Source organism: Amborella trichopoda, chromosome 4 (assembly GCF_054954075.1).
Source record: "Amborella trichopoda isolate Santa Cruz 75 chromosome 4, AtrichopodaSantaCruz75HAP2 v2.0, whole genome shotgun sequence".
NCBI lineage: Eukaryota > Viridiplantae > Streptophyta > Magnoliopsida > Amborellales > Amborellaceae > Amborella > Amborella trichopoda.
Window position 1 is genome coordinate 56,926,675 of NC_142339.1, and position 18,205 is coordinate 56,944,879.

The window sequence follows — 18,205 nt, forward strand, 5'->3', positions numbered from 1 at the left end:
TTTTTCTCTTCTTTTTTTTTTTTTACATGGTTACATGTTGAAAATAGTACTCTTAATCGCATATTATGGCTCTATTACCTGATCACCCAAACCACAACGTGACATCTTCAATGGAGGTGAGGACCCCTTCTATTACTTGATCACCCAAGCCACAATATCATTGTCTTGGTTTTTGCTGGAAATGAGTTGGGAAAAGTTTAATCTTATTTATAAAAGTAAAAATGCATTAACCTACACTTTTCATTTTATTTTGATGATGTTTGATACTGGGCTAAAAAATTTGGATACTGTCTTGAAAGGCGTGCTAATTTTCACCAACTAAATTTGGCGATAACGATTAGCACCAAAAAATAAGGCCAAAATGTATGTGTTGAGTGAAAGCTTAGTCAAGTCACCTTAAATCATGCATTTTGGGTAGTACCGCGTCTATTGTTCACGAGCCATACACCTTGTAAAATATTGAGAAATTTATGTATGGATCGGGTAAAATTTTCATTATTGTCTTTTGCATATTGTCAAAATTTTATTGTGATGTATTTTTTTTGTTTTTTGTTTTCTTTTTTTTCAAGTTTGACCTTTGGTTTGATCTTTCAATTTTGAAAGTGCTTTTTTTTTTTTTTTTTTTTTTTTTTTTTTGAGGGAAGAGGGGGCATTTGTTGGGGGTCCGATAGATAAGATATCGGGGCAGCCCATTTTTGAGGTGATCCAATAATTGCAACAATAGACTGCTTTTAGTATGGGGCAATCCAATGTTCCATAGGACCCGTCCATACCTTGGATTTTGTTTTAAGTGTATTGGTTGGATAAATATCCGAAAAAAATATCACTCAAAGTTGTCTGCTATTGTCATTACCAAAGTGCTCTATGGCACAAAACCCATAATTGCTAAAAAAAAAAAAAATCAAACAAATAAAGCGGTTATGCAACATTAGAAAAAGTAGAAAAAAAAAAAAAAAAATTATTGAAAAGAGGGACCGCGCATTATTCCATAAATTTCACCAGGTACGTAAGTAAACTTCGGTAAAATATTCACCAAAAAGAATTATATACAAAAAAAGAAATAAATTATTTCTTTTGAGCTATGAAAAAGTGATGATCTATGCAAACAATAATAATTTAATTGTTCTCCTTCCACAGATATAAAAATGTTTGGGCTTTCCCCAAAAAACTACAATGACAATTACAATTATTTCATCCTTCATTTACAGGGAAAGATTTTCCATTATTAAAAAAAAAAGAAATTAAAATATTGTCAAAGGAAATAAGCAGATTCTCCCTTTCTCTCTCTAAAAAAGAGAGTTTTTTTTCCTCTCCCTCTAAACATCAGGAAGGATCCTGGGTATAAAACTCTATAATCTCCTCTAAATTCATCTTCCATAGCGCTGTACAATCGTTGTCCAGCAACCACAGGAAATGCTCGAACAAAATCGCATCACAATCAACGAATATCTTACCATTTTCACCATACTTTCTCTCTCTTCTCGGATTGTTACTATCTCTGCTCTCTTTCTCTCTCTTGTTTCTCCCCATGAGAATTTGAAATGGGTCTTCTTCAAGAACTTGGGCGTCCACCTCGAAGACTCTCCTCTCTTTTCCGACGATCACTTTCACCAATTTCTTCGGCCACCATTCTCCGTCGGAGTCCGAGAAGTACGAGTCGAGAGATGAGATCTGTCGGTAAGGGATAGTCGAGGCCGCAGAGCGTCGGCGCCATCTCCGCACTGCTCCTTTGAGGCACACTGCCTGCACTGTGAACACGCCGCAATCCATGGGTTTCCGGTGGGGTTAATGTATTCAGAGGAGAACATATGCCGGAAAATGTGAAATTTAGAGAGAGAAAGAGAAGGGGCTCCTAAAGATTCTTGGGAGAGAGAGAGAGAGAGAGAGTGCCAGTTGGGTTTTTTGAGGTTGGGAGGGTCCCCGTTTTATACGCGGAAATGGGAATTAAGTTCAAGAGAATCATTTGATATGGCTGCAGGCCTATCGAAATAAGTAACGCCTCACTTCAGGTCATCAAAAATTACAATTCAAATATTGGAAAACCTTTAAGCTTGAATATATTACTACCTGTAAAAATAAATAAAAATTTTAAGCTATAAAAATTGTATATATATTATAAAAAATTATTTAGATCGCCTATTTTACCCTAAAAATTAGTGTATATAGATAAGCAATATCTGTACAATTTTTGTAGTTTCAAATATGTTTATGGGGGGTTGGAAATTGATTTAATTTGTAAAAAATGGTTTCAAGACAAGTGAGGTGAGGCTTTTCATAAAACCGAGGCCCTATAAATATTTCATCTTAAATTAGATAAATGTTGGATTTGAGTGGTTGGTTGTCAGCGTAGAGAGCCGTTGGGGAGGGAAGAAGACAGCTGCCTTTTCCCATGCCTACCCTTTTACCGCGTCGGCACGCGCGTCTGTCTATGCATGAGGTAGAGGCTATTTTTGGAAGATAAATTGTATTCACTTGGGAAACATGGGCATGTTCAAGTTTTCTCTTTCTGGGAACTTGCTTGGGTTTAGAAATATGGCAACCTCTCTATGCTTCTCTTAATTTCTTTTAATGTATAGTAGTTATATACTTTCTCTTATCTACCCCTAAGATTTGAATCAACGGCTAAGATGGATCGAATTCCAATGTCATGCTTCTACTTTATTTCTACAAAATTTTATGACAACAAAGTTTGGGTGTCAACTTCTTTTTAAAACTTGCACTTGCAAAAAATATAAAATAAATATTCCTGATAAAATAAAATAACCAAAATACTTTTGAATGTTTTGGAGGTATTTTAGTTGTTTTATTTTATTAAAATAATTTTTTTATATTGTTTTTAGGTGCGCCCCATTGAGTTGATAGCACATACTAAATTTCATATTCATATAATTTGTAGAATAAAAACTAAAAATTAATATTCAAAGGCATTTAAGCTAGATCAAACGGTCAATGACTTATTTGATTTAAATTGGACGACTAGATGGGGGAAATATAAAAGTTCTATATAGTAGATGAAGTATAGAAACATTTCTATTAAAAATAAAAGAATCTTATGGAAACAGTTTGTATAGAATGAAACTTTTTTTGTATATGTAAGGTTGCGATGTTCTCCACCGTTTATTTTGGTTGGACAATATAGATTTGACACACTTTTTAAAACAAGGTCAAAAAGTGGCACGTATTTTGAGATATTGCCAAAACTATACTATTTAAAAAAATATATATTTATATAAGGCCTCAACCTGTACAGGACAACCCACTAGTGAAGGTTGTTCTTATGCTGGACCCTCAAATTGATCATCTCGACCTTGAGATTCATAAATATGAAAAACAAGGGATTTCTAGTCTTAAAAATAATTCATTTTTTAAGACATTATCTGCACCGTTCATTTTCAAGTGCTTATAGATCTGTTAGATTTCCATTATCTTTATATTTATTAATTTTATAAATGCGGCTTGACATATATTTACAAACCATCATAAGGCATCCGACACCAAAACTATATATTTCGAGTAAAATTTGAGGTGTGCCTTACTTCTATAGTATAATGTATAAGGTGGGCACTTTACACAACTCTCACCCTATTGGAATAGTCTACAAATAGATAAAATCACTTTCATAAGGAAGTCATAATCATTGTTGCATGTTGGATTTCAAAACGTGTGGTTATAAGTGTGTCATTGACTAGGTTCAAAATTTAGAAAATTTGTCGAACTTCGCGACACACCACAAGCCGTCCAATTTAAAATCAATGCCTGAAGACATTTGTGATATCCTTGTTAAAAAGGTAAATGATCTCATAATATACAATCTATATATTTTGAGTCATGCCAACCCGGATTTGATTAGCTACAAGCTACACTTAAATCAGTCCAAGATATGAAGTTGGGTCATGTCCAGGTCAAGTAGACCCAGACCCGTTTCCCATCCCTACCAAAATTTATTAAGATAATTAATTTGTTAACATTATTGAAATATATAATATTTTTTTAATAAATATAAATCAAAATAATATTATATTTATGTTCTGGGGTCACACCGATGGATATATCCAATTAGTTTGTATTTAATGAACACAGTGAAGATCATGTAGGTTGAAGCACATCATCCCAATCGTCAGATCACAATATCAGACCATTGGTGTTTGTCTATCCTCTACGCGAAAGCCATCAAATTTTCCTGTGGGCTTCGGACCGTGGTATCTAGATCATCCATTTTTAAAACTTTTGTCATTATAGATTTACTCTATCTACACCATTTTTGGAATCTCAAATTTTATAATCAATGTCAAAACATATTTTTATGCCCTTTTAAGTGTTTACGGCACCAAAATAGCATCTTTTAGCAAGATTAGGAATGTACCTTACTTTGATTGTTTAAGATTGATACGTTATACAAGCTAGACAAACATTCAATGGAATCTATTACACAAATGGGTTTCCAAATGTGACAAACACAACATAATATTTTTGTTGTCATTTCTAATGGCTAGGGTGTTAGCGTATATATATTTCTTGATTGTATGGGTATGTATCTCTTTATAAGATTAGGTGTCTAGGATTATGATAGGATTAGTCAGTAATTATCGATAATTATTGGTGTCTATCCATAATTGTTATTAGTCGTATATTTATACGAGGTCTTATATATTCTTTATTAATTAATAAAGAGAGAGTTCTCTGCAGTATACTGCATAATTTCTAACATGGTATCAGGCCATAGGCTCCTCAACCTCAGTTCTGCTATAGGCTCCTCAACCTCAGATTTGAGGTGAGTATACAGGATCTTGTATATTCTTTATTAATTAATAAAGGATCCAACATAAAGGAAAATCTGACCCCTGATCTCGGTATTACCATAAAAAAGATTCCCCCCTTGCACAAAAACTTCAGCTCTCCTCTTCGTCCATGGTTGAATCAATCGACACTATCAGTTTAGTAAGAGAAACTCATAGACAAAGGAAGCACTGCCAAAGGCCTCAGATTCACTTTCGATTCATCTACTCTCTGTCGAGTCGTATTTCGACTATATGCAAAACAACATTTGTCTCTGTTCTGGCCTGTGTTTCAAACTGCGAGTTGCTGAATATGTCTCGGATTGCGAGCTGTTGTCTGTCTCGAATCCACGTCAAGTTTCATTGGCTCTTCCAAGTGTCATTCTGTTTTCTCAACTGTCTCGACTATTTTTCTGTCTCCGGTGAAGATTGGAGTTTACGCTAGGCACGTGAACCCTTAAAAATCCAACTCATTCGTTTATGCAACTTATTGTTCAAACTCCAGATGCTTTGTGTCAAGCATCTTGAGTTTGAGGGGGAATGTTAGCGTATATATATATATATATATATATATATATATATATATCTTGATTGTATGGGTATATATATTTGGATAAGATTAGGTGTTTAGGATTATGATAAGATTAGTTAGTAATGATCAATAACTTGGTTTCTATCCATAACTGTTGGTATCTATCCATAACGGTTACGTGCCGTATATTTATACGAGATATTGTATATTCTTTATTAATTAATAAAAAAAGAGTTCATTGCAGTATTCTAAATTTCTAACATAGAGATCATTTTATTCTCTTTGTACCAAATATAAATAGTCTTATAGACACAATCCGAACAAAAAAAAAATACATGTTACTGTCTCTAAAAGTGTTACTAAAGGACTTGTGTCTCTTAACCACAATTTCTTGGAGCTTAAACAACCTAGGTTAAAATGATCTAGACTCATCATCTGTAGTGGTAGCTAAGTCAAGAGCTACCGAAGTCTAGAAAAAAAAAGTCAATGGCCACTTAAGTACACATGAAAGCAACTAATCCTTGAAAATGAAGAAAATTTTACGAAAGACTAAGCCTTTTCTCCAAAGTCCTTGGCACATGCCACATACTCGAGGAGGAGTACACTATATCCTTGCTCTTTTGAGTAAAATATTTATTTTGGAAAATATGTTTCCATCTCAAATTTTGGGTTCCACTTAGTATTTTAGAAAAGGAAATCAAACTTTGGGTCCATAAATATTCACATTTATTAACCAAAATATGGACTATCATTCTCAGGCACTTATAATAGAGTGTGTGTGAAATTTTTGTTTTGGAAGTTGATGGCCAATTTTGAATTTTAAAAACATTTCTATGTATGGTTTTACCTAAAGGAGTGAAGTATGCCCCTTTGCTCTTGGGCTAGCTGATAATCTCTCACGAGAGCATAATATACGTCTATCCCCTACGTTAGAAGACCTACTTGGGAGGATATTTTCAATTTATAATTTTGGGAACCATTTAAGGATCACTAAATGATTATTCTCAATCTTGAGGTATTATATATTTTCAAGTGCATAGAGGGTTCAATTATAAAATTTTACTTATTGACGTTAATCTAAGAGTTAAGAGTTGAAGATATTGCAACCCCAAAGATCTTAAAAATAATCCTACGTGAAATTTTACCCAAGGGGGGAAATTTACAGTATACTCTTGAAAGAGCATACATCTTTTGGCTTAACGAAATGTGCCCCTTCAAGGAAACTACCACCTCGTGGGCTAGGTTCTCTAGTTGCTAACCTACCCCTTGCCCCTAGGGACCAAAGGCCTTGGCCAACGAAAAAGCAAAGCAACATCAGCCACTATGTCTAGGGATGGCAATAGGTTGGGTCAGGGTCCGGCCAGACCCGGACTCAACTCAAAAATAAAAATATATAAATTTAAATATATTTAATATTATATTAAATTTATACATGTATTATTTAAATATAATAACTAGAATATAGTTGCTAACCTACCCCTTGCCCCTAGGGACCAAAGGCCATGGCCAACGAAAAAGCTAAGCAACATCAGCCACTATGTTTAGGAATGGCAATAGGTTGGGTCAGGGTCCGGCCAGGCCCCGACTCAACCCAAAAATAAAAATATATAAATTTAAATATATTTAATATTATATTAAATTTATACATGTATTATTTAAATATAATAACTAGAATATATAGTAATATTATTTAAATATTATTAAAACATTATATATTAAGTATTATTTATCATTGTTCATGTTGAGTCCAAGTCTGGATCGAGTCCACATGGACCCAGATCCGACCCGATGGTCCAATTTTTGAACCACCCAACTTTGTTCAAGTCGTCGGGTCTCGGGTCCATTACCACCCCTAACTGCGTGGCACTTGCTCTCCATGCAAATTGGCTTTCCTACTCTCTCATAACCTTAACTTCCACTTTAGGCAAATACCAAGAACTTAGCAGACAAGTCAATAGAAAACAACAAAAACCTATAAACTATTAAGAGATACGCTTCCCTTCAAAGAATGCATCAGACCAACCTTTGGATTTCATTGAAGAAAACATATAACCACAATGTTCCCCTTGATTTGAGGAAAAGGCCAAATTGGAAGCTCTAAAGAAATGTGATTGATGCATGAGATATCTCACCAAATATTCGTCTAATGTTGATGAAATGCAATCCAAACTTCACCAAATTTGATGGTATTCCAAATTTCCACTCCATGATTGGTGTGTCTCTCCCTATTACAAATTTGTGGGGCCCACTCTGGATTCGCTTGCGTCGGATCAGATCGGGAGCATGGCGTTTCTAAGATGAAAAACTTTGGAATTCGTCGAGGGTCCCAAGTTTTGCGCAAATTTCTAAAAATTTTTTGCATTAAATGTCAAACTCTCTCGAGTCAAACCAGGGGGGACTCAAGCTCAAGACCCGGTGAGTCGTAGGCCAAGGACTTTTAAAAAAACTGGTGTCTATTTTGGAAATCTTTTTCGAATTTTAACTTTAAGTTGATTACTAGACCAAAATTTTGGCTCATTTAATAAATGTTACAACTAACTTCCAATGTTTTTTTTTTTTTTTTTTGGTTATTCAATAAGGATGACGAGCTCTTACACATTTTTTGAAATCGTTACTAGTTTTTAATGTCTTAGGTGAGAATGAAAACCTAGAACTTAACTAAGGGACAAGTGATGGTACCACCACAACCACAACCCCAATCCCATTCTCAACTTCCAAGATATTATCGAACGCATGTAGCAAATTGTGAGCAAATGTCATCAATTTCCAGCTAAAATCCTTACCAATTATGAACTGGGGCCAAAAAAACAAAAACAGCTCTTTTTCATTCTATTCAATTTTCTCCAAAACTTAGATCCATCAAACGTATCCCATGGTTCATTCGATATAGTGCACTTTCTATCCCCCATCATACAACTATTAAAGGAGCAACTAAGTACACTTTACAATGCCTAGCCTGTTAAATGCTTGCAAATCTCTCTTTGTTTTAGGGTTGTAAGAAATCTTTCCTAAATTTTCATATTTTACGCACATGTTTTTCTAGGATTTTTTATTTTCCCGTACACCCTTATTTCAAAATCATGATATCTTAATAAGTGATATATCAATGCATAACTTTTAAGTTTACTTTGTATTTTGGTGTGAATAAGGGCTAGTCTTCAGAAAAAAATTGGTTTGCAACTTCAAGTTCCAAACCTAGGATACCCATCTATTTTTCTAAGCAAACTAACTTCGGAACTTCAAGTTCCAAACGGCTTAAGTTTCTAAAAAAAAAAAAAAGCACTAAACATGAAAACGATAGACTTTTTTTAAGAAAAAAGGTTAAAAAACGACTAGGCCTTATGAGAAAAAATAAAGCCTCACCTCAAAACATACCAAAAGTTATAGTTTCGGTATGGAAAACCTTCAAATCGATTATCTTAGCCTTGACTATTTTGGTTGTAAAAAACAAAAGGATTTCAAACTCTAAAAAGAATGTATACTGTAAAACATTATCTAGATCAGTGTCATTTTTTGAGCTTCAAATATCAGTCATTAGTGAAAATTGATTTTAGAAAGGGAAATGTTTACATAGAGCCAAAGCTCTAAACAATCAAATTAGAGTGCACCTCAACAATTTCACTACAAGAGGTTGTTTTGATGGACATGAGAAAAAAATAGATTTCAAGTTTTGGAAATAATACATCTTATAATGAATTATTTGACCGTCAATTTTCAAGATTTTCAACTTCTCATGAATATGCTCGATCTACACTATTTTTATTGAATGAGGTTTTGAGATGGAGGCCATGGGGGTTGTTTTTTTCATAAAACCTAGGCCTTAAAAAACTGCATACTTAAATAGTTGGAAAATAGATCACAAGAAAAATCTTTTTTTAAATATTGAAAAACACATTTGCATGTAACCATTGACATGTGAGTGAATCTCCAATTTATTAAAAATAATTTAAAATAATAATAATAATAATAATAATAATAATAATAATAACAACAACAACAACAACAACAATAAACATTAGGACCCACGTTGACTGAACAGAAAGAGCCAAGAGGAAAAAGGGCGTCGGCCATTTTGTAGCGTACGTATGAGTTGTCAAGCGCGCTGCGTACGCGTCGAGGCGCTGGCCGACATCTTCCGAAATTTCTCCGATATTTTGGATAATGGCTCTGAAATCCATCTATACGAGGCCACAGCGATTTTCATGAGGAAAATGGTCTTCGAAAGTTTCGCCGATATGCGGATTTAGGATCCGAAATTTATTTATGAGGCCAAAGCGATTTTCACGAGGGAAAATAAGGTATGCAGCAATGTCATCGGGATGGTAGCCATTGAAACGGTGAGGTATTGGAAATCGTGTTGTTGGTCCGATTGATTGAATTGGATTTTAGAAATAATAAAAAATAAATATAAAATATTTTGTGTTTTATTCAATGATTTAGCCTATTAAAACTAATTCATATGACCAATCAAACATTAATTTTGACTAGCTTTTTATCGACACAATATGGTTTTTTTATCAACGCCTAGCCAAGGATTTGGTTGACAATTTGGCTGGATAGACCGATGGATCCAATCCGGCTTGATAACTATGATGTTAAGTGCAATTTAGCTTAGGTCTAATATAATGTAATTTATTATTATTATTTGGGGAATAAAGCCTATAATCTTTTTTATTTAATGAAAAAAAAAAGAAGCTAGTACATGAAAATAGATTAGATGGAAATATGACATTCCATTGTTTGGTACACTTTAATGGTAAGAAAACAATTATCGGATATTTCTTAAAAAAAATAGAAAATCTATTACGCTCGGTGAAGAGCGAAAAATCTATTAAACGCCGGTAATCGGGAAAACTTTTCGACTCATTTTTTTACCCAAAATAATCGGGACGACTTTAGAATCACACGTATATTTAAACCTCAAAAATCACACAGCAGCCCTATCTTTTCAACTAGGAGATAAAACCGGCAGCCTTATCTTCTGCAACTACCAGCTAAAACCTAGCAGTTTAAATCACACAGCAGCCCTATCTTTTCAACTAGGAGATAAAACCGGCAGCCTTATCTTCTGCAACTACCAGCTAAAACCTAGCAGCGCAAGATTTCTCGATATTCAAGATTTGTTTTTTGGGTCATCTTCTTCAACTACGGGCTAAAATCCAACCACTTCCCTATTGTTTATTTCTAGATATTCAATATTTATTTTTTGGGTTTTGCAAGTGGCTATTATTCCAAACAATAAACGGATTCAGGTTCTCTGTTAATATCAGTCTGTTTATTTTTTATTTTTTTTAATGCTATTGTTTGCTGATAAATTCGAAATACTTGATTTCACTCATAGATAATCGTCAATGTGCTTGAATTTTATTTTATTTTTTTACAATTTTTTTTTAAATTAATTTACCTCTTCAAAACTCTCCAATGCCCTAATATAACTTGTCCTCCAATACATCTCATTTAGTCATAAAGCCCTTCTAGGCTACTAGCCAAATTTCTCCCAACTTTTTTTTCTTTTCAATTTTCCCATGGAAGTTTTCGGGAGACAAGATCGAAAGGCTTTAGCACAAAAAAACAAAACATAAAAAATAGGATGGCTTATCATGATAAAAGTATGTTATTCTAAAATGTTAACATCTTGAAAACATGTAATTCCTAGTCAAGACGCAATGGCATACAAAGGGTGTGGCTAATTCTTCTGTCTGATGCAATTATAAAATTTAAGCTACATAGGGATTGTACGCTCAACCATGATTTCGGTATAAAGCCGAAAAAGAAAAAAAAATATTGGTGATGCATTTCCCATATTTCTTCTGAACATAGACAAACAGTAACAATGTATTTTCCAGATTGTATCTAAATACTACCCAAAAACAATTTCTTTTGGACATAGCCAAATAGTAACAATGTATTTCCCAGATTGTATCTAAATACTACCCCAAAACAATGATTTCCCAAGTTGTATATAAATACTACCCAAACAGTGACAATCCATTTACAAGTAATGTATTTCCAAGTTGTATCTAAATACTACCCAAACAGCGACAATCCATTTATAGGTAATGTATTACGCCAGTAATATATTTTATAGACAATATATTTCCAGGTATCCAAACGGCCCCTAAGTGCCACCCAAAGTTGATGTTATTGTAAAATTGTGTATCTCGACCTTAACAATAATTGATAGAAAAAATGAATTTCAAGCTCTATAATTTATTTGTTTGTGAAAATTGTCATATCTCGACCTTGCGTCAGAAGGTCTATACTCTATAATTTAGATACTACATTATTGCATGTAATCTATTTTGTATTTAATGAGAAAGGTTGGCATAAGGCTACAGCTCAAATCTAAAATATATATATATATATATATATATATATATATATAACGCTAGAAAAGCATGAAACTAATAAAATAGACATCGACAGTTATAATTGCGATCTAACACAAGATCGGTTGGTCAATGATCAACCCCATCATTTCATTTTTTTTAACACAGGAAAAAATAAATCAAATTGAGAAATTTATAATTGCTTGTCAATACAAGGGTCTCTTGGTGACTTTCTTGCATTTCCCAAACACTTAAACCTCTTGAGCCACGAAGTGAGTGGTATCCGCCAACTAATTTGCAATTGGTTTTCATAAATTTATTCATTTCTACTCTTATTATTACTAAATTTGGACTCCATATACTCTATTTTAATCTGACTAATTTTAAAACATTTGGATTCTATAACATCTCTCCAAAGTTTTAACTTTGTGTTGATTTTGTTTCGGGTCTCATCAATCAAAACTATATAATTTGTTAACAACAAGTACCAAAGTACCTCATCCTGTAGGTACCTAGTTAAGTCATCCATAACTAAGGCAAAGAGGTACGGGCTCAATGCTGACCCTTTATATAACCTATTGTCACTAAAAACTTACTCGTCTCTCCACTAGTTGCTTGTACACTAGTTACTGCTCCAACATACATATCTCTCACTAAGTCGATGTAGTGTCTAGAAACACATTTATTTTCTAACACCCGCTAAATCAAAGCTCGATGTACTCTATCATAAGCTTTTTCTAAATCAATAAAGACCATGCAGAAGTCTTTTCCCTGCGCCCTGAACTTCTCAATCAGATGTCTAAGTAAGAAAATAGCCTTAGTTGTTGACCTTTCTAGTATAAAACCAAATTGATTTTCAGATAGACTCATTTCATGCCTTAGTCGTTGCTCAGTGACTCTCTCCTTCATAGTATAGCTCATAAGCTTGATCCCTCGATAATTTGTACAATTATGTATGTCTTTTTTGTTATTGTAAATATATACCACAATATTTTTCCTCCATTCGTCTGGCATTTTCATCGTTCTCAACACCTTGTTGAGGAGCTTCATCAGCTAGTTAATGCCAATTCCCCCATGCACTTCCAAACCTCTATCGAAATACCATTTCGTCCTAAAGCCTTTCCTATCTTCATATTTTTCAAAGCTTATTTCACTTATTACATCCTAATCCTACGAATGTATATCTAACATATGTCGTCACTTGTACCAACAGTCCCTTCTACCACTATGTTCTCATTGTGTTCATCATTTAATAATTTCTTAAAATAGACTCTCCACCTTACGTTAACCTCACCATATATATATATATATATATATATATATATATATATATATATATATATATATATATATATATATATATATATATATATATATATATATATAAGTAACAATTTCATGCAACAGTTTTATAGTAATATGATGCATCCAAATTTTTAAATATATACTTATTTCATTCTAATGAACAATTACAAAAAAAATAAAATTGAAAACGCAACCTAGAAAGTAGTTTTTTAGCTCAATTAACATAGGCCGTTCATTTTTTATAAGATGCTTAGAACTAGGCCTTAGAAGGACCTTTTTTTTTTTTTCAAATTTTTTAGATAATTTGATTATTATTAGATTAAAAATATTATAAAATACAAAATGATTATGAATTCATAAAGGCCTAGATTTTGAAATTCATCAACTAGATGGTTTAGATTCATTGATGGAGGTGACTCATTTTGACCATAGATAGGGTGCAAATCATTATTATTATTATTATTTAGATTGATTATTGAGATGAAGAGAGTGTGTACAAAATTTTGGGCCATACAAATACTACAAACATGATTTTCTAGACGTGTGGTTGCATTATACTATGATACAAATATTGCATGAAATCGCTGCCCTTTTATTTTATTTTATTTATCTGCCTATCGTAAGCTTCATTTTTATTATTTTTTGTTGTACTTCACTTTGTGAGGTATTGCAAAATGCACATCTATTTTTTATTTTTTGTTGTGCTTCACTATTTGAGTTATTGCTAAATGCACATCTCTTGTTGTACAATAGTTATTTTGTTAACGAAGTTTAAGTTTAATGCTTAAAAAGGGTAATTTTTTTTTTGGGTAATTTAGTGGGGAAGATAAGCCCCTACCCACTTTTTCAATAGATTAGGGAGTTACATTTTGGAGGTATTAATTGGGGGAGTCAGCAGTAAGAATGGATACCACGATGTGGTAATTGGGTGTGAGGATGCTACCACCACTACAATAGTTATTTTGTTAACGAATTTTAAGTTTAATGCTTAAAAGGGGTAATTTTTTTTTTTGGGTAATTTAGTGGGGAAGATAAGCCCCTACCCACTTTTTCAATAGATTAGGGAGTTACATTTTGGAGGTATTAATTGGGGGAGTTAGCAGTAAGAATGGATACCACGATGTGGTAACTGGGTGCGAGGATACTACCACCACGACCCCAGCCCCTTTCCTAAGGGCAATTATTTTTGCCCCCCTTAGAACTGCCCTCTTGTATGTAATTAAAGTTAGCAATGCTGACAGTCAAGGACATAGTTAGCAAGTTGGGTAGTATGCTCACCGTAAAATTAGAAATAAATTGGTTTTATTTTAAGGGATTATATATAATGAAACCATTTATATTTGCTACAAGGTGGTCACAATCATAGTTAGCAATTCAACGATTAAATCACCAAAATTTTCAAAAAATCGAAGTATTTTTTAAAAATGTTTTAAATGCCGTTTTTTTTTTAAAGTTCATCCAAAACACGTGTATTTTTCATAATACCGTTAAAAACGTGATTTTTTGAAAAACGAATAAAATGGGTCCAAAAAAACTTCTGCGAAATTTTCTATAGAGAGAAGGGGGAACTGCTATCAAACCTCTGTGAAAAAATCCTGCTCAAATCTGGGCACTCCGTCCCCCCCTTTGCAAATAACTCTATCAAATCTCTGTGAAAAAATGATTTGATGGAGCTTTGAAGTGGCTTTAATGGTGGCTTTGAGTCTTGCACTGGTTTACTATTACAGTACTTCAAATTTGCATTCAACAATGAAGCAGACCTCTTATGGGTCCTCTTTTTGAGCTCATCAATGGCTGGTTTTGCCTTGTTAATGAGCCAATGGCTGGTTTTGCCTTGTTAATGAGCCAATCCATTGCTTGACTCGGCCTATCATAACCAAGCCGATCTTAAACATCATAGAACTAAATAGCTATATGAGCAGCGAGGCGGACACGCCTATCTCTTGGCCCTTTCGCTGAAGTGATATTTTGCCAGAAGTTTGAGCATTGTTGGGTAAAGGAGAGAGCCATGGGGTTTGGTAATGATGATAAGTTTGAGAGAGAGGGGTTTAAAAAAAAGGGGGGAGATTCAAAGGTGGTTTCCTCTGGTTGAGATTTGGGTCTCTTTCCCCTTCTAGATTTGGGTCTTGAAGTGATTAATCTCAAATGATGCACTGTTAATTACTTCATGGGTGAACCAGAGATGAGTTTCTACGGCAACGGCGGAGATGCACCAAAGTGCAAGAAAGCTCAACATCTTAGTAGTGTTAATCATAGCTCTCTCTAAAAAAATGGTTTGATTTTTCACAGAGGTTTGATCCAAAAATTAGTGAATCCGAAAGTTTATAGAGAGAGAAGGGGGAACTGCTGTCAAACCCTGAAATATTTCAACTTGATCCAGCTTCTCTTTATATGGTGTATTTTTTATGTATGTATTTATGTATTTATCCGATTTTACTCCGATTTTTTTAGCCTAGTCCGATATATTGGCGATACCTTTACATGAAGTATTTTTGCCAATCCGTATTTTTTATTAGATTTTTTCATTCGACTTTTTAAAATAAAAATAAATTTTTTTTCTGATTTTAAGGTAAGCCGATTTATTGAAAGTCCCCGACTTGCTAACTATGGTCACAATTCCTTAGAACCATTTGATGTTAAATTTGATAACTTGGATGTGTCATAAATTTCGAGAATTTTTTTTTGAAATTTGAGCTTAATCAATAGAACAATTGCAACCACCCAATTTCACATCCAATGGTCAAGATTAATGTGACCACCTTGTATCAAAATACTTTTCTTTATTTTGAAAAGTCGGATGAAAAACCGGGTAAAAAATATGGATCAACAAAAATACTCTCTATAAAACTATCACTAATATATTGGATTAGGCTCTAAAAATCGGAGTGAAAAAAAAAAAGGATAAGTTTAAAAATTTTGAAATTTTAAAATTCTAAAAAAGAACATATACCAACATCATCAGTAACTACTTCATCAATAAAAACTTTACTAAACTAATATAATTAAGTCAATCAATTTAGATGTCTCATGAGTCTTAAGTCTCATCCATCCACAATTAAATATAAATTCACTCCTAATATTCAAAATAAAAAATAAGGGCTGGATCCAAAAACACACCATAAATTTCTCATTAAATGCTTTAAGCTAACGATAGCAAGACAAAAAAAAAAGGCAAACAAATTTAGAGAGCTTAGAGAGAGAAGACCTGGGTGGGGGGAGAGATGTTGTATTAAGGGAGAGAGAGGTGGTGAAAATAGAAGGTACATGAATTAGGAAAAACCAATGGTTTAAAAAACGGATCGGTGACCTGGATCGGGCTTCCAAAAAATCGATTCGGTTAGGCGAATCGGCGATCCGGATCGAAAATCGGGTGAATCGGTCAGAATAAAACTTAAAAAAAATTCGAAAAAATTATTAAAATTCATTATAAATATTGTTTTTTAGGAATTCAATAAAAAATGAGGGTACTCCATTAAGAATTTTCATGTTTTTGAATGAATATGCGAATATTGATATGTTCTTTCCCTGCATGAACCGCCATTCAGCATTTAATTTACAGTATTTCGTGCTCATCCCTACACTGTTGCTGTTGGGACTCGATATGTGAATAATATGGCTGGGATAGGGTGGCCTCAGAATCATCATCTCTCTCATTTTCTCTTTGAATAATATGGATTAAAAAAAAAAAATAACAAATTTTCAAAAAAATCGATCATGGATTAAAAAAAAAATCACAAATTTTCAAAAAATTCTATCATGGATTACAAAAAAAAATTCGATCATGGATTAAAAAAAAAAAATCACAAATTTTCAAAAAATTCAATCATGGATAACATAAAATTCGATCATGGATTACATAAAATTCGATCATGGATTACATAAAATTCGATCATGGATTACAAAAAAAAACAAAAAAAAAAAAACAAATAATTCAATCGTGGATTACAAAAAAATAAAAAAACAGTTCGATCATGGATTACAAAAAATTCAATCATGGATTACAAAAAACTCTATCATGGGTTACAAAAAAAGCAAAAAACAAAAAATTCAATCATGGATTACAAAAAAAAAAACAAACATTTCGATCATGGATTACAAAGAAAAAACAAACATTTCGATCATGTATTACAAAACATTCGATCATGGATTACAAAAAATTCTATCATGGGTTACAAAAAAAAACAAAAAAAGCGATCATGGATTACAAGAAAGGAAAACAAACATTTCGATCATGGATTACAAAAAATTCTATTATGGGTTACAAAAAACCAAAAAATTCGATCATGGATTACAAAAAAACAAAAACAATTCGATCATGGATTACAAAAAAATCGATCAAGTATTACAAAAAAATCTATCATGGATTACAAAAAAAAAAAAAAAAAAAAAAAAAAAAAAAAAAAAAAAAAAAAAAAAAAAAAAAGAAGACCGTACGGACTCATCGATTCACTGTTTGGACTCGCCGATTCCGTACAGTAAATCGCGAGTCACTGTGCGGAATCGTCCGGTTCTCTCTAGAACCGGACGATTTCCGATTTTTCAACCGATCCGGTCCCTTTTCGCGAATTCCGAGTCGAACCGGCGCGAGTCCGGTTCGACTCGGCGTTTTTTAAAACGCTGGGAAAAACACATGAAAATATAAGTTACATTAAATAGGAAAAAGATACGAAAATAGAAGTTACATATAATATGAATAAGTGTTCATCTTTCAAAAAAGAAAAAGGTATAAAAATAGAAGTTACATAAAAATAGAAAAAATGTATGAAAATAGAAGTTACTTAAAATAAAAAAAAAGTATTCCTCTTTAAAATATATATATATATATAAAAATATAAAGGCCAAAAAGGAAAAGTTTGTTTTGAACAGATTTTTTATAAAGCTTTTAAAAAAATACGTTATAACTTTTTCATTAAAAAACACGTTTCTTTTATGATATATTGAAAAATGCGCAGTCTAAAACACTTTTCTCAAAAGCTCCAATTTTTTGAAAAAATTGCCTTTAAAATGGCGATTTGCTAATCCAACCAACCAAGTCGGCCTGAGCTCAACCCTATTTCTCATGCTTGAGTTCACGTAGGGATGGGATTGGATGGGGGTCAATTGGATCCGGACTCGACCCAATTGGGTCTAGGTTAGACCTTGAGCCGTCGGGTCCAGATCACTTGGACCCAGACCCAATTAGAATGGGTAACATCTGGGTCTCACAAAAAATAAAAAATATTACACGGTATATTTTACAATACATAGTTTGTATTTATGTATAC

At 33.0% G+C, this 18,205-nt stretch overlaps 1 protein-coding gene across 1 annotated transcript; it reads right to left on the reverse strand.

Annotated features, from left to right (window-relative positions):
* Positions 1-1,100: 1,100 nt before the first annotated feature.
* Positions 1,101-1,910, reverse strand: LOC18422396 (auxin-responsive protein SAUR77). The gene has a single exon (XM_006827068.4). It carries the CDS (start codon positions 1,768-1,770, stop codon positions 1,324-1,326), a length of 447 nt encoding a protein of 148 aa, XP_006827131.1. The 5' UTR covers positions 1,771-1,910; the 3' UTR covers positions 1,101-1,323.
* Between the last annotated feature and the right edge of the window lie 16,295 nt (positions 1,911-18,205).

What these genes read in the sequence shown, in the direction of transcription:
- LOC18422396 (XM_006827068.4), bottom strand. Translation starts at nt 1,770, where the DNA reads ATGGATTGCGGCGTGTTCACAGTGCAGGCAGTGTGCCTCAAAGGAGCA.